This window comes from Pyxicephalus adspersus, chromosome 3 (assembly GCF_032062135.1).
Source record: "Pyxicephalus adspersus chromosome 3, UCB_Pads_2.0, whole genome shotgun sequence".
Classification (NCBI taxonomy): Eukaryota; Metazoa; Chordata; class Amphibia; order Anura; family Pyxicephalidae; genus Pyxicephalus; species Pyxicephalus adspersus.
The window spans coordinates 95,791,808-95,813,600 of NC_092860.1; the positions used below are offsets into that span (position 1 = coordinate 95,791,808).

The 21,793-nt window shown below is 39.4% G+C and overlaps 1 protein-coding gene and 1 long non-coding RNA gene across 2 annotated transcripts; both read right to left on the reverse strand.

The window, feature by feature from the left end:
• Nucleotides 1–5,601: 5,601 nt before the first annotated feature.
• LOC140326821 (uncharacterized) lies at nt 5,602–7,796 on the reverse strand. Its single transcript, XR_011919930.1, has 2 exons — nt 7,422–7,796; nt 5,602–5,848 (listed from the first exon to the last, which is right to left on the reverse strand). It is a non-coding gene; the product is annotated as an uncharacterized lncRNA (long non-coding RNA).
• Nucleotides 7,797–17,206: 9,410 nt separating this feature from the next.
• On the reverse strand, nt 17,207–20,284 carry FABP2 (fatty acid binding protein 2). The gene is made up of 4 exons (XM_072405781.1): nt 19,677–20,284; nt 19,290–19,462; nt 18,227–18,334; nt 17,207–17,437 (listed from the first exon to the last, which is right to left on the reverse strand). Exons 1-4 carry the CDS (start codon nt 19,741–19,743, stop codon nt 17,387–17,389), a joined length of 399 nt encoding a protein of 132 aa, XP_072261882.1. The 5' UTR covers nt 19,744–20,284; the 3' UTR covers nt 17,207–17,386.
• Between the last annotated feature and the right edge of the window lie 1,509 nt (nt 20,285–21,793).

A 21,793-nucleotide genomic window follows, 5' to 3' on the forward strand; every position in this document is an offset into this window, starting at 1 on the left:
TGCATTTCTTGTTTTATTTCATACTAGCCGATTACCGGCATTGCCCAGGTATTTATTTTTTGCAATCTTATATTATGTAACAGCTGGCCAACGAAAACACAGGGTTTCATCCAGGACGATAGGTATATCTGTCCAAGATACAGATTATATGCAGAATATTTTTCTGTTTGATCAGGCGGTTTTCTTTTTGACCTGAAGGTGGAACTGAAGTACCAGGCTGAATGACAATGGGCTTCTTGGCCAGGTGGGGGAGCTAAAGAGGCTTGGGGATGATTAAGAGTAATCCCAGCTGAAACCTATCCTAACAATTATGCTGTGGATATAAACGCCCAGCCTGCTCTTTTCTGAGCTCCAGTTCTTGACCTGTTAACTGGGTGGAGTTCAAGGAGAAACTGTGAGTAAAAACAGAGTGTTTGGGAAAAACTGTACTGCTAGGGCATTAGGGTCCTGTGCAGCAGTAGGGTGCCCAGGCCTGATAGTGAGGGAACTAACAGTCAGTTAGAGGCCAAGTGGCCAGGTTTTGTTTTATTGTTTTGTTTTATTTGCCGTGTTTTGGTGTAAATAGGTTTAGTAAATAATCCCAAACTGAACTGCTCATTTCTGTGCCTGGTTCCTGTTTATTATACTTGTCCAGTGACGTCACAACCCCCCCCCCAGTTGCTATATCCGATCCTACAATTATTATATTCTATTATAAGGCCTCATGGATGAAATGTGTCGATGCGTTTCCGAGTGATGGTAGAACATAGCAAGTTTGGTTGAAATGTCTCCATGTGATCACATACACACATCTATGTCATCTATATCAAGTGCACACACATATTTATGACACACAGCGCTGTAAAAAGATGAAGAAATGTTTTTGTTACAGGTGTTAGGGATGAGCGAGAAGGCCTCTGACAGTTTCACGCAAATTTCTTTGAACTTCCGATGGGTTCGCCAAATTTTGGCCAACCGATTTTGCAAATTCTATTAAAGTCAATGGGCCGAATTTAAACATTTAAGCAAAATATTAGCAAAGCCCCTATTAGCACCAAATTTTCTAGGTATGTGTAGGAGAACAGTGGCAACAAGGCAAAAATACAAAAGTTCCAAAAGACCTTGTGGTTTTCCAGAAAATGGCAGGCAAAGTGACAGCAGGCAAATAGGATTTTTACGTGATGGACAGCATCCAGAAGGCAGGATAAACATTAGGACATTGAGAAAGGGTGGCGCTACGTGTGAACTCAACCCACTAGCAGCAGTCTCTGCCGTCAAAACAGCAGGAGACTGCATTGCTAGCTGGCATTATGATGTGGATGACGTGTTAGGAATGCCACCCATAAAGTTGTGGAGTAGTAGCGCGGTGACATTAGGCAAAAGGATGGAGGACCAGAGACGGTGCGTGGGTCAGCGAGAGCAGTGGCAGTGTGTGGCCTCTGGTCCACTATCGCCAGGGAGACCGCATTGGTAAGTGCCATGGAGAGGTGGGTGCAGTGCATCATCAATGCCACCCACAAGTGTGTAAAACAATTTTAGTGAATGGAGCATTGACAGGCGGCAGCAAGCAGCAGGAGGCGGTGAGCCCTGAGACGGAGCGTGGACCGCATTGGTAACTGGCATTTAGAGCTGGGTGTAGTCCATCGTCAGAAATTTAACTGTACCAAACGGTCTTCTTTGGTAAATATGAACAGGTATCAAACACTAAAATATCTGTATATATTTTACAGTAGCACAGAAATTTCACTGTACCAAACGGTCTTTATTGGTAAATAGGAACAGGTACCAAACACTAAAATATCTGTATTGGGGCTCCCCGATGTTTGCAATCCTAACTAACTCACACAGCAGAAGCTGCAGAAGGCTGACGTTTATTTGCATTAATTTCATTATCATTTCTATATGGAGGCCACTTCTGGTGAACGTTTTCTGAGCTGCTATATTGGGAAGACTATCAAAATTACAACCATTTATGGATCTGTATTTATTTTAAAGTAGGCCAGAAATTTCACTTTACCAAACGGTCTTCTTTGGTAAATAGCGAAAGGTATCAGACTGAAATATCTGTAGTTTTTTTTTTTTTTTAGAGTAGGACAAATTTTGCTGCAGCAACCTGGCTTTTTTTTAGTAAATAGCAGGAGGTATCAGACTGAATTATCTGTATTTTTATTTTAAAGTAGAACAGAAATTTTTTTCTGCAGGCACCTTGCTTTTTTTTTGGTAAATAGCAAGAGGTATCAGACTGAAATATCTGTATTTTTCTAGAGTGGGACAGAAATTTTTCTTTACCAAACTGGCTTTTTTGGTAAATGGCAAAGGGTATCAGACTGAAATATCTGTATTTTTTTTTTAGAGTAGGACAGAATTTTTCCCACAGCAACCTGGCTTTTTTGGTAAATAGCAAGAGGTATCAGACTTGAAATATCAGTATTTTTTTTAAAGTAGGACAGAAATTTTAAACATAAAGGTGTCAATGGGAGAAGCAGGGCAATCTCAAATCCACTCTGCAGTATGTTTTAGTCTGCCCCTGTGACTTGTTGGTTGTGATAGAGAAAGCAAGTCTCACTGGAATTTGTAATCTCCTAAATTGAAAAAGGAGATCCGTGGGAATGAGTAGTATCCGTGGGATAAAAACTGTCTCACCCTCTCCCTTTCCCCTTAAGATAGTGGCTTCAGTTACTATGGCCAGCAGTTTCTTAACACAAAGCCTTGTGCCTTTGCAAAGATTTGGTGAATCGAGGTTCCGTACTAAAATATATGTGGTAATAATAATATGTGGTGGTAATCCAGCCGGTTCAACTGAGTTTAGGAATTCTGTTGGGAAATTGATGACCTCATCTGCATCTACTACGGTAAGGATAGACTTGTATTCAGTGACTACGCCTGGTAACATGGCAAGCATTTGATTGTTTATTTCGTGGACATCTTCATTTTTAGCAGCAAGAATGGCCCTCTCTCGCAACGAGTTAAAATTGTTATAGTTTTGTAAAACTGCTGAAAAGACTATCTATTAGCTCTGCAATGGATGACACCAGGTTACAGAAATGGTGTGGTAATTTTATCTTGCCAGAACACTCAACTGGTAACTAGGGATGAGTGAGTTTCCTCGAACTTCCGATAGTTCTGTGAAATTTCGGTGAACCGATTTCGTGAAACTATCGGAAGATCGAGGACATTATAACAGGAGTATTCCCGGGGATTCACTGGGAATCCTCCTGTTTGCGATCCCCGGGGCACTAGAGGTTAATTACCTTTAGTGCCGGGGATCACACATTGTTCTCATTTAATGCGACCACGGACACATTCATTGAGAAGATCCCCGGGCACTAGAGGTTAATTGCCCTCTAGTGGCCCGGGAGCACAGTGGATTCTCAGAGCTGCAATCATTCCTGCAGTCCTGGGAATCCTGTTTGAGATCCCCGGCACTAGAGGTTAAATGGGGACAAGTATCCCCATTCAAAACCTTTAGTGCTCCCTGATTGGCTGAGGAAAGCTTTGGGGGGACTTGTAACCCATTTACCTCTAGTGCCGAGGATCGCACACTAAGCTGATCAATGAATGCAGCCGGAGCTGCATTCATTGATCATCGAAGTCCGCGCTTTTTTTTTTAATTCGAGCTCGATCAGTGAGTTTACACCGACCATTCTCGCTTAAAATTTCAGGTAAGCGAGAACGGCCGAATTCGCAGTGAGATCGAGTTTTAAAAATTCGCTTATCCCTACTGGTAACCTACCTTCTCTGATTTCAAGTAGTTTTTTTTAGAGAAAATTAGAGCACTTTCATCCCCCAGATGTACTCATGTTTTGCTTTAACGCTTTCTTGTGAGCCATGAGATGAATGATCGTCTGGCTCTTTCTCTCATTTCCTGCACTCGGTTCTCACGCTGTTGTACTGTATCTGAAGCTCTAGATGTAGTAGCTCTATCTCTCTTATCCTGTAGTAGGGCCTAATGCTGTTGTACGGTCTCTAAAGCTCTAGATGTATTCGCTCTATCACTGTTATCCTGTAATCGGGTCTCACACTGTTGTATGTAAAAATATAGTAATAAGTAAAAGGCACACAGTGACAGAGGAATACATACATACTAACATGCAAATATACCTCTGATATATACCACAGCTCTGTACAAAGATCAACGGTGCACTCACATGAGTCTGAGTCATGTCTAGCAAGTTTGGTTGAAATGTGTCGATGCGTTTCCGAGTGATGGTAGAACATAGCAAGTTTAATTGAAATGTCTCCCTGCGTTTCCTAGTGATCACCAAATATAGCTCTGACATATAGCACAGAGCTGCACAAAGACCAAAGATATATATATATATATGATTTATAGATATAAACTAGGGCTTATTCTGTGACCTAGTGGGCAATTATCAAGGAGGCACATCAGTCACAATAGGAAATGTAATATATTCTAACAAACTGTTAAATAGGGGAACTATTTATAAATACAACCCTATAGGGTTTTTATCTGGGATATACTGATTTGTAGTTTATGTTTTTCCCTAGTGTTTTTTCAACCTAACTATATAACCCTAAGAGTAAACTATTCATATTTTGTTCTGCCGATTTCAGAAATTCACATATTTCATGTAATTTTAGCACAGCTCCCAGTTCCATTCATGTTTGTGTAGAAAGAACAACACTTTTCCTAACAAAACATACAGGGCTCTGATTAATTTATTTCCCTATCAATTTGTCCCAAATTCTCTGACTTTTTTCAGTTCCTATTAAAACGACTCATTCTGCCACCTAGTGGCCATTCTCAGAACTGCACAGCTGTTACAACAGAAGCATCTTTATACTAAAAATGTGGATTTTAGCATGTGTGAACAATGGGGGTTGGGATAAGGTTCTGGTAGGTAAAAGTTAAACCCCCCCCAGTGTTCTAATTCTGTCTGTATAAAAAACAAAAAAATCTGAAAAAACAAAGAAAAAAATAGTGAAACATGTAATATAACTGTATAGTAGCATGTATAATATAATTATATAAGGATTTCTTTGTATTGGACTCAATACAGCTATTTTGTATTGAATCCAATACAAATTTATTTGAATTTCCCACCGCTCCTCCCGCCCACACCAAAGTCACCAGGAAACCCCGAAGAACATCTCTGCAGACACCGGCTGAAGATCGAAGAAAGAAGACGTGTCCCGAGGACCTGCAGGGACCAGCAAAATTCTGGGGGACGACAATGGAACAAGGTAAGTTTTTTTTTTTTTTATGTTTAACAGTATCCCCGAGTGTGACGCAGGAATACTGCTTTTGCATGGCAAGTCACACTCAGGAATACTGCTAGGGGGGTTAAAACAGAAATATTTAAAAAAAAAAAAAAAAAAAAAAAAAAAAACATTTCACCAGTCAGGTTACTTTACCTGACATGAAATACAGACAGTTCTGCAGATAAATGAAACTTAGCAAATGCAAAACTACGAGTGTTGTTTTATAAACATTGAAATATACAAACTCTATGAGAATGTTCAGTTGACAGAAGCCACTGTACTTACACAGCAACTCCCTGCAGAGACATTTACATAGAATGTATATTGTGCCCAAAATCCGCACATTTAATGTGGTTTGTGACCAGAAACAACATTACAATTAGGAATAGACAACCAAGATTTACAAATCCAACATTTGAACTTTTTTTATTGTATAAGTATCATTAATATACAAGTATTTATTAAATAGCTCCAAAAAAGTAATTATATGTAAAAATAAATATCTCAGCAAAGGAATGGGAAGATTGAACAGGTCTTGGTTGATGAAACTGTTCTTTTGGTATCTCTGCTTGTCACATAGCCACAGCTCTCAGCATCCAGCAGGCACTGCGCACATCTTCTCTGGGGAATAATCCTGGGCAACCCGCTGCAACATAAAATGCATATGTGTTCATAAGAGAAAGTATTTTACTGATCTTTAATTAAACATTACATTGTTGCATTTGTTATTTTGAAAAGTTATTGTAAAGGTAAAATACTTTGCATATCCATGAAAATGAGGCTGATCTCAGGTCCTGGATCCTGCACCGTTACCGGATTGTGAATATTCACCTCAATTGCCCCTGAATAAATGAGATCCAGATTTGTCTTCACTTGCCTCAGAGTTGTGCGAAGGCCAGATGGACATCAAGTGTTTGGAGAAAAGGATCAGCCTACGGGTTCTTTTAAAGTCTATACCCAAAATAATTATTGTTGGATCTGGGACAGTGAGGAAGGATTAGATCCCATGTCAAGTATTACAGCAGTCAGAGATATTCCTTCACTTTCTGATGTTTCTTGTCTGAACAGAAAGTAAAAAAAGTTCAGACAGCAACACCGAAGTAAAATGTTAAAAAGGGGAATAATAGGACCTCTGCAAGCTTTTTATTGTAATCTAGATTCTTGTCTGGTAAAAGAAAACATCTTATGTAACAGCTTATGACAAACTGGTTGAGCAAGTGACATTGAAGGCATAGTTCTCCCCAGAGGGTATTAGCCGGTTGCTCCACCCGGCTGCTGTGAATACCCCGCCCAGCTCTCCTCGGCAGCTCTATTTCTCTGCACGGATCTCAGTGAGGCTGCTCTGTGCTCTGTGTCATCCGTTCAGAAGATTGGTGCTGGGATCAGAGGTGAGCACACACAGTTCAGCTTTCATGTGAAGGGGACACAGGCAGCCCCGCCCCCATCTCATAGCACAAGCTCAGATTTCCATTTAAAAAAAAAAAAAGCTGCCGGTGAAATGTATCTACTGATAGAGCTGTGTGTGAAGTCTACATGTCATTCTGCATCCTCACAGCTCTCTGTGTACAAACCTCCATATCTCCTAATATGTATGTGACAATGACTTGTAATTTTCAGGGTGTACAGGGGACCCTCATAGATACTAGTTATTATAATTTCAGCCCCCCCTTTAAAGAATTTCAAGATATAGGGGTCACAAATGTAAACAGTTATAAAAATTGAACTTTGGGGTTGCTGTTTCAGAGGAAAGTGCAACTAGGAGTCCTAAATTGAAAATGCAAATTGGGGAGCCCGGGGCCACTAACATAGCAAGGCCCCTAAATATATACCTACCTGTCACAAATCTATACCTATGAGACTACTGTCGGCTTCTATTCTTTGAACCCCAGCCTGTTACAAACGCAAAATCCTGAGAAATGCCCCTAGATATTACCCCATACCATCTATAATAGACACCCCCCCAATGCTGATAAATCCCCCTAGATAATACCCCATACCATTCTATATTTGCCCCCCCACACACACACACACCCACCCACCCAATGCTGATAAATACCCCAATAGCATTCTATAATACCCCCCTCCCCAATGCTGATAAACACCCCTACCTATTACCCCCACAGCATTATTTATAAGGCTGCCCCCCTTGCCTGATACCCCTAGTTATTACCCCCTAAGATGGTATATTGGGTAATACCCAGTGCTGGGTGTGTACTCACATTAGGGCAGCAGATAGATGAAGATGAATAGCACCAGGTCAAACAATAGGAAGATCCATATATCGAACCAGTAGGAATGGCTGGACAGAGTCTGTAGACATCCCTGGGCCTCCTTCCTCCGCTCCGCCAGGTCTGCGGGCTTTGTATCGGCACCGCTCTCCTCCGGCTTCCTCTGTCTGCTCTCCATATTGTACAGCGTATCACAGGCGGCGGCCAACAAGTGAAGACGTGACCCGGCAGTGTTCACATGACAGGAAGCTGGCCTCTGGTCTCTATGGTGATCAGCGAATTCCTCAGAAAGGAGCACTGGAGTCGGGGGGAGGGGAGCAGGTGACACACCCGAGGGCGGTACAGGTCATGTCAGCTTGTACAACCTGATTCCTCACACCTAGAGGCAAAGGTCAGGTAATTTGCATCATATGCTTTCATGGAAGAAAGCCAACAGTTTTATCTGTTCTTACAGAGTTACAGAGCACTGTTTACACACTACAACCATAAATACCTGAACAATACACAGGTGTATAATTACAACGATAAACTAAAAAAATAAAAAAAAAACAACCTTTTATTAAAACAATATGCCACACTCAGTATGAATGCATAAGTTAGGTAAGTGTTGCATAAGGTAAAAAGTGTTGTCAAAGTGATTTGGATAAAGAAGGGACTAAATGTTTTCCTTCCTTCTAAGGAGATTTCCCTTCACTTCCCGCATCGGGAACCCAACAGGAAATGAGAGGAAATTTCTTCAAAGTTAATGGTCTTTCCCATTGTCATATGCCCTGATTTATTACAGCTCTCTAAGGCTGAAGAAGATACACTTTCATCAGTGAAGCTGGGTGATCCAGCAAACCTGGAATGGATCTGGTCCAGAACTGAAAACATTTGCTAGCAAATGACTTTGAAGAAATCCATTCCAGGATTGCTGGATCACCCAGGTTCACTGATGAAAGTAAATCTGTCATGTACGGAGAGACAGGACCACTGGGGGGGCTACAACTTGCACGGCGGTGGTGTAAGCCCTGAGGAGGGCCCAGGTGTAGAGTCTAAGCAGTAACCAGGTCTTCTCCAGAGCCTCTGATGGTGAGGAGGTTGTGCCGCTGGTTACTTCCAGGTGGTGGTCTTTGGGCACACCGAGGTGGCAAATTACAGTACCAAATACCAAAGCAGAAGGATAGTTGAAGCAGGCAGCAAGCAAGAGTGGTCAGGTCACACGTTAGGGGTCAATTGTCAGGAATCCAGGGGACAGACACTAGTGACACAGAAGGCCACTGCAGACACAGGGAACACAGGAGACACTGGAAGCAACAGGAGACACAGGGATATCCACAGACAGACAGGAACACTAGATCAGCCCAGAAAAGTTGGCTGGGAACCAACAGACTTGACAACGAGGGGTTAAGGCAGGAGTCGGACAGAGGAAACACTGAATTGAACCAGGTGTACAGGAACTAGCTCACAGAACTAGGGTCTTGGCACAATAGAGACATGTTGCACGAACACTGAGTGCAGTCTGTGAGCTAAGTAAAGCTAAGCTACCTTTCTGACCACATCAAGGTTGAGTTGGCTGGTTGGGAGATTCCCCCCTCTCTGGATGGCTTCATCTCCTTGGCCATCCAGATTGACATTCGCTTCTAAGAGCGTTTCCAGAAGTCTCGTTCGTGCAAATCCTTTGTACCACGACTGGCACCATCCTTTCAGTGAGTTCAGAGTGAAAACTCCGGCCTCTACTGTTCTTCCTGTTTAAGAAGAACTCATGCAGCTTGGCCATTCATGGCTATCTCCAGAGGAAAGGTCCCAGCACCTGTTTTCAGGTCTCTGCCTTTACATGTACTTGGCCTATAGAGCCTTTATCTCAACCTTTGCGCGTTTCTGCAGTGGACGGTACTCTTCTGTCGTGTGGACTTATCTGCTTCCAGACTAGACCCATAGAAATGTCTGTTGGTGTATTACATCACAAGACCATAACTTTTCTTGTGCTTCCTCAAGCCACCTCTGCAGTCATCCTGGTACTCCCATGGCTTCAACTACACTCCCCAGTGCTTTATTTGTCTACTCTAGAGGTATTGGCCCGGGGTCCCTTGTGTCATTCCAATTGCCTGATCAAGCCGAGCAACTACCTCCCTACCAGTCCTTTGACTGTGCGATAGACTTCATTCCTAACTCCATACCTCCAAGAGGTCCTGTATACCCCCTTAGTCTCCTTGAGACCCAGGCAATGAGCGAGTATATCAAAGAAAATCTGCAAAGGGGACTTACTCGTCAGTCCTCTTCCCCTGTGTTCCTCTTGCTGAGGCAGGGTTTTTCTTTGTCCAGAGAAAGATGGCACTTTCCGGCCATGCATTGACTACTGCAGTCTGATTGCCATCACCGTAAAGAATGGCTACCCTCTGCCACTCATTCCTGAGCTCTTTGACCGTCTCTGTGGTGCACATATCTTTACCAAACTAGACTTCTGAGGTGCATATATTCTAATTCAGGTCAAAGAAGGGGATGAATGGCAAACCAGATTTAACAACAGAGATGGGCATTATGTATACCTTGTGATGCCCTGTTTTCCAACACTTTGTTAATGAGGTGTTTCGAGATCTTTTATATATCTGCGTTGTTGATCTGGATGACATTCTTATTTTTTCTCCAGACTTGCCTACTCACAGACATTGTCCGTTTGGTCTTACAACGACTCAGAGACAATGCCCCTGATTCATCAAGCAAAATCGGATTATCGGTCGCGCATTCGTATTAGCGATCCGGAATCGCGCGCGATCGCGCTATTCAACAACCGGAAAAGCTCGCGCACGGAGCCGCGCTTATCCGACAGCTTTTTACTGATCGCGGGTCGCGCGTATTATCGCGCTTCCAGCGATCGCGGATTTCAATGATGAATCAGGGGCAATGTTCTTAAAGGCAGAAAAGTGCCTGTTCGAACTGCCTCAGGTACCCTTCTTGGGTTACATAGTTTCAAAAGAGGGCCTCTCCATAGATCCTGAAAAGGTTGCAGCTATTTCCAACTGGACACTCCCCTGTGGTCCTAAGGCTACTCAGCGCTTCCTGGGATTTAGAAAATGTTGCTGGCAGTTTATCAGAAATTACTTCACGCTGGTTTCTCCCATCACGGCACTGACCTGGAAGGATGCTGACTAAAAACTGGCACTCTAAGGCTATTGAGGCTTTTCATATCCTAAAACAGGCCTTTCTTTCTGGCTCAGCTCTGGTTAGGCCAGAAGTCACCAAGCCCTTCTTCATTGAGATTGACGACTCCTCCCTCAGAGTAGGAGCTATTCTCTTCCAGACCCCCATAATAATTATTTGGGATACGCAGTCCTAAATGGTAATGAAGAGATCGATCCCAGTGCTGTACTGCCATATCCCACTGGTAACCACAGGTGTACATCCATACCTTCCCATAAGTATGTATATATACTGGTGATAGGAAGTCAGTAGATCACCCTCTGCTGTGCAACTACATGTGCTTCCCCCTGCCTGGTAGTCCTTACTTGTGTTGTGCTGGGACAACAATTGCAGAGCTACAGACCTCTGATCCCCCAGGCCTGTAGCGGCTAGTATATTCTGGAACATACAAAGAAATTTTGGTCTTTCAAATAGACTTTGAGTATATTGCATGCCAATATTTAATTTAGATCATTGCGTCCTCTGTCAAATAGTTAATTCAGGAAACAATTCGGTTCAATCAAATTCTGATTATGTCTTATTTATTCAGTCATATTAGCCTCAATTTTGTGATAACATATTATGCACTGCTTGCAAATTATATTTCTACCACCAGAGGTCATCGTTGTCATTTGCAGCAGAACAAAGACTATGCAATGTTAGAATAATAAAAAAGTACACGAGAGAAGCAGAAATAATAAATACATTTAGGACAGGGCTTTTGTTTCTTTTGGCGCTAATGCTGAGGAAATGTTTTTACAGTAAAATTGTTTTGATTTGATAGTATGCAAAACTTATATTTTTTAATCTGACTTCAGAAGATAATTCTCCTTTGGGCACAGTGGTAGCAACGATGACTCTTACTAATATACCTAAACCCTTAAACTCAAAGAAAAGTTTTGATCCCAGCAAATTATTTACTTTAAATACAATTGAGACAACTTTACTTAATTCTGAGAATACCAGGATCCAAAAGACACATAGAGAAAAGTGAAACTAAAGGCTTAATATTTATTATATCATAGTAATTACAATCACAAACACAAATCTCTGCACATAGTGAGCAGGGAAGTCTGTTTGTATCTATCATCCGTATGTTGAAAGTCCTTAACCCGGGGACTACCTGTACGATGAGTGCCATGTCTGTCCTGTCCTCTCATATAGCGCACACATAGGCCATAAAGAGCTCAACGCTGCACACCAAACTATCCCAGCACACTGAGCATTACACAGGTCATGTGATGTCAAGTAAACGCAACCTGCCGCTATGCAATGACATTGTAACTTTTTGTGTACTGGAAGCACAGAACAGATGTCAATAGGTGTGCAATGTACAGCAATCACTCTCTATGACAGAACCAATCCAAAACATGACACCAGCAATGAGCACCAACCTGATAAAGCTGATAACCTGATAAGAACATGGCCCATCTAGTTCAGCTCCTGTATCTCACAGTTGCCCACATCTATAATGAGCTAGCACATACCCATCAGGGCTAGTAACTCGTGATGGACTTTTCCTCCAGAAATTTGTCCATTCTCCACTTAAAGGCATCTAGGCTAGATGCCATCAACCCAGAATTACCACCTTCATTTATTTCAGTAACTATGACAGAAAATGATCAACATCTTCCTAGTAGGGTGCAGACAGCAATAATAATAAATATTCAAAAATAATATATCAACAAAAAACTTTTTTTTTCACTTGCCAAGGATTTTTCAATATATTTAGTGTATTTCAGGTCTGCTAAATCCAGAAATTACATCAGTTTCATTGAATTGGCTCTAGTTCTTGTGATACAGAAATCGGAATAGAAGGTTTTACCAACAACAAATGTTAACAGCATATTATTATCAATCTTTATTTACAGCAATGTTTTGCATTGTATATATTAAATGTAGCATTATTTTCATGAAACTTTATTTTGCCTTTCTTTTTTCTAGTTGTTTAAATTACCGTAATGTATTTTGCTAAATTTGTGGTGAATATTCTCAGCAAAAACAGAGAAGAAACATTACAGAATTTGTGAAAAAAGCATATCTTGCATTATTTTGGTATTAAACTATGGGACCAAGATAAGTATTGGGCTCCCCATATGGTATGCAAAACTTGTGTAGAGTGTCTACGTCAGTGGAAAAATGGAAAACTGAAAAGTTTGAAATTTGGTGTACCTGTGGAATGGCAAGCGCCCAAAAATAAAAAAAAGATTGTTATTTTTGAGCTGTTAATGTAAAAGGTTTCAATCGTTACAAGAAAAACAAGTGGGGAGTACCTTGATTTAGAATCAGCAAGACGACCTGTGCCGCATGGGGCTGATGTTCCCATACCGGTGTTCAGTACACTCCCTGATATTCCTGTATCTGACATGGAGGATATACAGGGTTTGGAGTGCAATCCAGGAGTTAGCAGTGGAAGTGAATATGCAGGAAGTGTTTCATCAAACCAGCAGTTCTTCCAAAAAGAGCCCAATGATTTAATACATGACCTAAGGCTGTCAAAACAAGCATTTGAACTTTTAGCACCCAGGCCAAAAGAAAAGAACTGTCTGAGACCGGAAGTTAACCCCCCTGGCTGTCAATGTCTGTATTTTTATGTAAAAAGTTGCACAATGTTTTGCGTGGAAATTTGTTGTTTAATATTTTAGGCCTGTAATTCTTAGGAATACCTCCCGGGTATGATAAAGTTTGAAAAACAAATCATAAATTATAATATATAAAATACTTAAAAATAATTTCATAAATAAAATTATAAATAAAATAAACTTTTAAAAAAAAAATTCATTTGTCCAAACAAGGGTACAAAAATACAATAAACGTTCGGATTTATTATTTAATATTTAGATTTTCCTTTTACTGCCTCCCCAGTGTACCCGACACTTCATGCATCACACCGAGCACACCGAGGATGTAACGCACAAGCCGGCCAGGGATCGCTGAGGATGCCGCTGGATTGAGGGGAGCAGGTGGAATTTTTTTTTCTACCTCGAGTGTGGCTCTGGGTTTCTTCTTTTGATATGTAAAATTCACCTCGAGCCATACTCCGGAATACACCCAAGGCGGGTAAAATAACGGTTTATAGGACAAGAGAGGTGACACTCCTACTATATTTCAGTGAAGATGGGGACTTTGTGTACTGTTGTAACATCGCTGGACTACTAGCCCATGTATGAGTATCAGAATACCGAGCAGAAGACTGGCGGCTTTTCATAGACAGTTCCCTTTGAAGTTTAAAATCTGTTTTATTGCATAATGGCAACTGCTATGCATCAATTCCAATTGGTCACTCAAGAAAACCTAAGAAGTATATGACAATATCAAAATGGTATTACAAAAGCTTTGCTATCATGAACACCAATGGTCCATATGTGTTGATTTAAAAATGGTGAACTTCCTACTTGGACAGCAAAGTGGATACACAAAGTACCCATGTTTAAACTGCTTGTGGGATAGTAGGGCAAAGCAGGATCACTGGAAAAAAGTGACAAGGGAAAACATGAAAAAAGGTGCAGCGAACATCATGAGCCAATGGTTGACAAAGAAAAAATCATTTTCCCTCCACTACACAAGTTGGAATTGATGAAGCAATTTGTTAGAGCTCTGAACAAGGGCGGTGATTGCTTTAAATACATTTGTAGCATTCTTCCCTGGATTGAGTACTTAAAAATTAAAATCATAAATCTTTGATGGACCCCAGATTCAGAAACTGATAAATGATTCAAATTTCACAAGTTACATGACTGATACTGAAGCTTCTGCCTGGCACAGCTATGTCATGGTTGTCAAGAACCTCTTGGGTAACCATAAAGCACAAAATTATGAAGAACTGGTCTTAAACATTAAAAATGTGGGTGCTACTATGAGTATAAAGGTACACTATCTCCATAGCCATTTGCAAAAATTTACAGAGAACCCTGGCGATTTCAGTGAGGAACAAGGGGAGAGGTTCTATCAAGATATAAAGGTGATGGAAGAAGGTATCAGGGCACATGGGATAGACACATGATGGCAGACTACTGCTGGAGCCTTCAACGTGATTGTCCTGATCATCAGCATAAAAGGAAATCATACAAATGGAGTTTTTCAATGACTTCTCTGTGATTAGTTCTGTAAATATTCAGAATATAGAATACCAGTATATTGACAGTATGTATTTCAAAATGTAATGTTGTATATGTAGGCATATCTAGTTTAATTTTGCCTAATTTTCATAGTCATCTAGCATTGTATGACTAGATGACTATTGTATAGTGCCCCTTTGGGCCTAAACTGTAATCAATGTCTCTCGGAAACCATAAGTCCAATATTTTGGTCTACCTGATGAAGATGTTTTGTATTGTTATATAAGAATTATCATTTAATAGATTAATTCACTTTCCTTCTTTTCTTTGTTTCTTAATAATACTACTACTCAGGGTTGGCAAATCTAGTCTGTCAGGAAAAATATCCTAACCACCACAAACCTAGGTCCTGATTTCTCATAAAACCATAGTACTTAAAGAGCCTCATATGGATACTGTTAGTATCCACCTACTTCTAAGAAAGTTTTTATTTCTTTCTTCTTTGGGCTGCAATGCTGTATCTGGAATGAAACTATTAATCTATAACTCTAAACAAGTTCATGTACAGACTCATAGATATCTGTATGTGCAGATTGAGGTATTTTAAATCTGAATATAGCAAATGAGAAATGTGATTAACAATTATAGCTGTCTTGTCATATTACCTATGATGATTTGATTCTGGAAAAAGTATTCCAGTCTCATTGAACTGTATATTCACTGTATATTTTGTACCGTGCTTTGTGCTCCAATGCGTATTTCTTGATGTTAGTTTTAAGTTTGCTTTCTTGCACCTGTATGCAACATTTTAAAAAATGTATTTGTGGATTAAATTTGTGGAAACTGAGACAAGAAGCACCAGGCACCGTGTCCTATAGTAGTACTAAAGACGTTGTTTGACTTTTGGAGTGGGAGATTGTAGGAATTAATATTGTTCTAGATTTACATTCGTGTTCTCCGTTGTCAGTGACTTCCTGTCTGGCAGGGGTGGCTGGATCCCACATGTGATTGGACAGAACTGCAAATGTAATATGTGTTTATTTCACTTATACATTTAACTTGTTTGGAGTTCAGAATTAGGTTGGTAAGTTTGTCCTTAGGTATAATTTTAACCAGAGGATGTGTAAAAGTGTTGTTTAGTTAGAGTGATGCCTAGCACATGGGCAGCACATGGTTTACTAGTACACCTTGTTTTGGGCTGCTATGTCAGGTGGATAGGTCTCTACCCCGCATTAAATGTAGATTTTCTACTGGATGTAAACCATCCAGAAAGAGCTCTATCAGTCCTAAGAGGTTGGTAGTCTGACAAGGTGAACAGTGTTTCTACATGATAATGAAACAAAAATACCCATAACATTTACCAGCTCCTGCACAATTGACAGTAGGCAGCAGTGAACAGTTCTGTACTTCTTCTTTTTCTCTTGGGCTGCGGTGGGAAAAAGTCACATGTAGCATGTTCCCCAAGGTAGTGGTTCAGCGGAATGAGGAAACAGTAGCCACACTGTAGTATAGGAGCGAATATTTCAGTTTCGGCTGAATTCTAGTTAGCTTTTTAAGGGCAGGTAGTTCAAGTAGTTTGAATTGGTTTTGCTGCTGAAAACCACTTGCAAAATAAATTAGCATTGGACTGATTTGGTAATTTTTCTATACTTTATTCGACAGGTAGTATAGGAGGCAGCAGTATTAGTATTTTTTTCCAGATTCTACATGCTGACTCAATAGGTTAGGGTGGGAACTACGTGTCACTGGTTATGCATGTTTTTTAAGTGTTCACAAATAGTTTTTTCATGTTTCATGGAAAAAAAAAATAGAAAAAATGCACCATTCTGCTACCCTTTTGCCTGGGCAAGCCTAGCAATTATTACCTCCTAACCCTTCTAAGCACTTAGTGTTTACAGGTAGGTTTTGAGGAGTGGTGGACATGGTCATCAGTGGGCTTCTGAGCATAATTGGCTTTGGCCCCTTGTGGATGTGGAGGGTACAGGGCACATTTTGCACCTTCCTACATCCACCCGTGGTGCTAAAAGCAGTATACAACCTCTACAACTTTAGTAAAAGAACCCCACTGTCTGTCTGAAACATCCATGCACCAGCAAATACACTTACAGCAATTAGACATTACAAATATTTCTTATCTAGTAGATAATGCAGATCTGTTTAAATCATTCTGTTATTAGTGGTCAACTGTTACAAATCCAATAAATAGTATTAAGAAGCTGTATTGTTTTAGGCTGTGTCTGGTTCATATATCATTTAATGTACCACCACTTAAGGCTTCCTAGGCTTTACTAATACAAACTATGGAGATGATGGATTCACAATACTGTACAGGGAATAGTCTGAATGGCACTACCCACTATTATTAGGTGAAATATGCATTTCTTGTTTCTTTGAATTCTGGAAAATGATGGTATGGTAAATAGATAAAGGCAATGCTATACTGTACAGCAAATGGGTTTGTTATTTTGTTTTTTTGCACCACCCCCCATCACAAGCTAGCATATTCTTTACGGATCAAATGCATAAAGTACTTTTAAAAAGTTGTTACAATTGAAAAGGTAAGCAGCACTAAACAGGTATTTATTAAAGAAATGCAAATACCATAACATGTTTTAGTTAAACTACAATATCTTTAATGTATGTACTTTATTTACAACAATGAATTGTGCATAGATGTTTGTTGTCGTGGGGACAGATGGATTGTTAGCTATTGCATTTTAGTACAACTGATAATTTAGTTTAGGATCTCTTGAAAATTCTTTTGGCTTCAGTTCCTTCATATGTGTATGTCTGAAAAAGACCAATCAAAAAAAAAAAAAGAAAAATGTTATAGTGTACATATATACAAATCTACATATAGTAGGGATATACAACTGACAACTTCAAAGATTGCCTGCATAGCGCACACATTTGGCTCTACTCTCCTATATGTATGCATGTTTTTGGTGATCTGCTGTTGTGTGGGAACCTAAAATGTAACCTAAAAAGTAAGCATAGAGAAAATGTGAAGTGAACCAACTTCCAGCAATATGTTTAGTATTAGTGTGACAAAATCTCAAAATGTACTTTTATGTTTCTCTTTTGATTAACATTAAATTTTTGTCACTCAAAATGCTTGTTTACAAGGTCATTTCTATATGGTCCATATAGTGTGCATTGTGTGACCCCCCCAGGAACTTTATAAAGCTTTATTTGTCAGATTAGTAAAATAAAGCATGCATTTGCAGTCCCAGCACACTTAGGCTATGTACACACGTCCAATGGATCTTATCTGATAATCGGCTCAGGAATGCTATTGGATGAGAATCTGGCGTGTGTACACAATGGACGACAAACAATCCTAATGAAAGTGAAGGGGGAGAGCACTCAGCAGGGTGCCGCTCTATCGTCAAAGATCCTTTCCAACAACAATTATTGCATGTGTGTACCCAGCTTTATCCAAAACCCTTTGCTCCCCTTTGTTTTACTGCTGATCTTAGATTTGTTTAATTATGGTGTATAAAGGTATAACATAGGTAAAGCAGTATACAAGTGACAGTTTCCATAGATAAACATTACAAAGCTTCAATGGAAACATACCTGCACAAGTTCATCCCCAACTATCTCTCTCCATGTCTTCAGCTCTTTTCCATTGTCCTTTCTGTTAAATGCTCCTATGAGTTTATTTCCATCCAAAGCCCAGGAGCCCTGGAAGTAAAAAAAACAAAAGATCTGTCATTTTACTATATTAATCACTATATTGATAACATATTATAAATGCAAATGTAATAGTTTTGTATTTATATATAGATAATTCTGGAGTTGTGGCAGTAAAAATTTGTTCAGACCAAACCAAACCTTCCTGTGGCTGGTGAAACCCTGCTTGCTTCTTGTACCACTTTATGAAATAAGCAGGGTATTTACATGTTGGCGTTATGTTAGTCAGTGAACTTTTATTATATGTGGTATTAAACATTTGTCCAGACAGTGCAATTTTCTGTTAAGCAGTCTGACAGCAATATATTGTGATTGAAAACATTTGCCAAATAATAGCAAATGGTTTTAGGAAATCCACTCCAGGTTTGTGGATCACCCAGTTTCTACCAGTCTATCTTCTCCAGTCTAGGAGAGCTTTAATAAATCAGACTTATCCTGTCATCCTTTTATGAAACACACCAACATTGCCAATATCAAGAAATAATATGTATTTGTTTTACCATCCTATCTCAGTTTTCATCTCTTAAGGAAACAGGCAATTAGTGCAGTAGATTTACAAGCTGATAGAACATGTACAGTCATAAACATACTTTCCCCTGTTTGTGTCAGTCTTGTACATCAAGGTGCAAGTTTTTTAGTCATATCAGATGTGTCAGATATTTTGACCATAAAATTCTGGACATAATCTGGAGAAACTGGTTTAAGTAATAACAAAAAAATTACATATATTTAGAAGTTTCTCTACATTCAGAACTCTTTATTATTAAAGGTTTTCATTTTTTTGTAAATTCTGCAGAAAAAGTGACAAATATTTCGCAACACATACACAAGTAAAATGAGAAAATCACTGCAGTTTTAGAGACCCGACAAATGTAACAGACATGGGGAGCAGGCTAGTTCTGTATTCTATTGATATAATTTGCCGCTCTCCAATGGATATACTTACAGAGAGTTCTGTTCCATCAGCAAGGGAATACTCAAATGTGACTCCAAGAGTAAAATTGATTTCAATGGTTCTGAATGTGCTGGATTCCTTCACATTAAACTTGTCCCCATCCTGTGTGATTGTGATCTTCAGGTTATCATGTGCAGCCAGTTTACGTTTCATTACATTCACACCTGTTATAAATAGACAAATCACAAATTGCAGCATTTGTTGGAATACAGTAATGAAATCAGCATTATTAGATTAAATATACTTGAAAAAGCCATATTTTCCTTTTTTAAAAAGAGATGATAGATTAGTGTTACATTTTGGTAAAAACGTATAGTAATAATATAATTATAATAAAATAATCGCTAGAATCGACTATACCAATGCAAGAAAACTTACCCATAACTTCCATAAATTTGTCATAGTTTTCACTTCTGTCAACTTTCCATGTGCCATTGAAAGTCATGATGCTGGCTGTAGAGAGAGATCTAGGAGTCAGAGAATGATCAGCCTGAGATACCTGTCTGTGTGTGTGTGTGTCCAATTTATTTTTTCCCTTATCTAGAAAGAGATCACCATGTGATGTGGCTGTCTAAAGTCTATTCCAAGAGTAGGATGTTCATGTATTTCTCCTCCTCTAAAGTGACTCACCCTGTTAGCGTTAAACTTCTTCCACCTTCCTATGCAAAATATACCACTCACTTTAAGAAAACATTGCATTAAGTTTTCCAATAGTACAACACACACTTGAAACTGTGTTTTTTTTTCAGGTAACATGCAGAAAAGGGTGCTTATAAGGTATCATTACGAGGGGCAAAACAATGCCTTTGGACCTTTGCTTGGATACATCTTTCCTTGTAGAACTGGAACAACAGCTTTAACTCTTATTCGATATACACAAGATGAACAAAGAATATATTGCTTAATAAAAAGTTCAAGATCTTCTTTCTAATTTTGAATGTTAGGGTTAAAATAGATTCTATGTTAGATTTTCTCTCAATTCATTCAAAATGCATAGCAACTTTTTTTCATTTATAAAAATTAGCTGAGAATATTACTATATTTGATAACCTTGATTACCGCTTTTATATTTAAGACAGTCACATGTTCCTTTTGCAATATTTATACAGTGACAATTAGTCTGCTTGACACTTTATAGGTTGCATTTAACACTTTGAATTTGTAACCTACATCACAATGGGGATCAGTAAGGTTTATTCAAACACCATATTTTTCACCTTTCGGCTGTTTTCTTCCTTAGAAAGTAGAGAACATTTTACATTCAAATGAATGGAGAGTCTAATCACCACTTTAGAGGTGTTATGTTACCCCTCCATTTTTTTTTAAGCTTTGTCATCAGGGAACATATTCTGTTTCTACTTTTATTATTAAGGCAGTATAGAAAAAGTGATCAGGTTTCTAAAAGTGGGTAAAAAAGTAGAGAGCATTTGGTGTTCTCCACATAGGTCTCATAGTTTTCCCAAGCTTTTCATTGTGGAATTACACAGCAAACAAACCTGACACTAAGCAACAAAATGCTTTTCCTCTAGATATGTCCTAATCATGCAGTATGGATGCTACCAGGACTAGCTATGATGTGGAATGGGGTTGGGGGTTATTCATTGTGCGTTTTAACGCATATATCATTACTTTTGGACAGAGGCACATAGAATAAGGGTGATAAGGAGTCGAGAGACAGGTTTTATTGGATGTTATGCCAGACTGTAACACTGCAGTGGGGGTGACACAGATTACTTTCCAGTGCCTCTTCTCCCGATAATGTTAAACAATATGCAATATAACAAAGTTCAGATTATCTGTTGTTAACAGCTTTAGTAAATTATCTATATCACACAGTTATGGGTTATAACAGTTCTTTCATGGTCCTATACACAGACTGGCTAATTTGCACCTTATATATTTGCAATATATACCTACAGCTCACGGCACGTTATTGTAAGCAAGTTGTGGAAAGTTTGAAATAAAAGATAATGGAATGTAGGGTGGCTGTAGTGATTGTTACCCATGGAAGGTAATTTATTAATACACCCCACCTATTGTAAATGACAAAATTGTAATCAGTAATAATCCTGAAAATGCTTGGTCCAAGCTGCCACACTTACTGTTAGATTAAACCACATAAGATTTAAAATTTTACCAAAATACCTTTACATCTCACAGAACATAAACATGTTCCTTTTAGTTGTCCATGAGGACCTCCCCTAATGATATCTTTTTCCACATGAGGTGCAGACAGGGCTCTGGTTTTGGTTAGGGGAGAGGGGTTACACTTTGCCTACTACTTCTTTGGCAAGCCAGACTCCAGAGGGCATTTAATGAGTGGTGGGGGGGGGGGGGTACACACACTCGCAGCCCCATTTACGATCTAGTAATTCAATAATACAATAACTGTCGCTGTTAGGTATGGTAGGGCTTAGCCACTCCTGACACCAGACAATGACAGTTGAGCTGTACTATACCTGTAATTGACAGGTATAGTGTGGATCATCAAAAAA

Excerpts from the sequence above, each read along its gene's own strand:
- FABP2 (XM_072405781.1), bottom strand. The coding sequence starts at position 19,743 with ATGACTTTCAATGGCACATGGAAAGTTGACAGAAGTGAAAACTATGAC. Across the intron at positions 19,463-19,676 it reads CAAATTTATGGAAGTTATGG|GTGTGAATGTAATGAAACGT; the intron begins GTAAGTTTTCTT and ends TATTTATAACAG. Across the intron at positions 18,335-19,289 it reads CTGATGGAACAGAACTCTCT|GGCTCCTGGGCTTTGGATGG; the intron begins GTAAGTATATCC and ends TTTTACTTCCAG.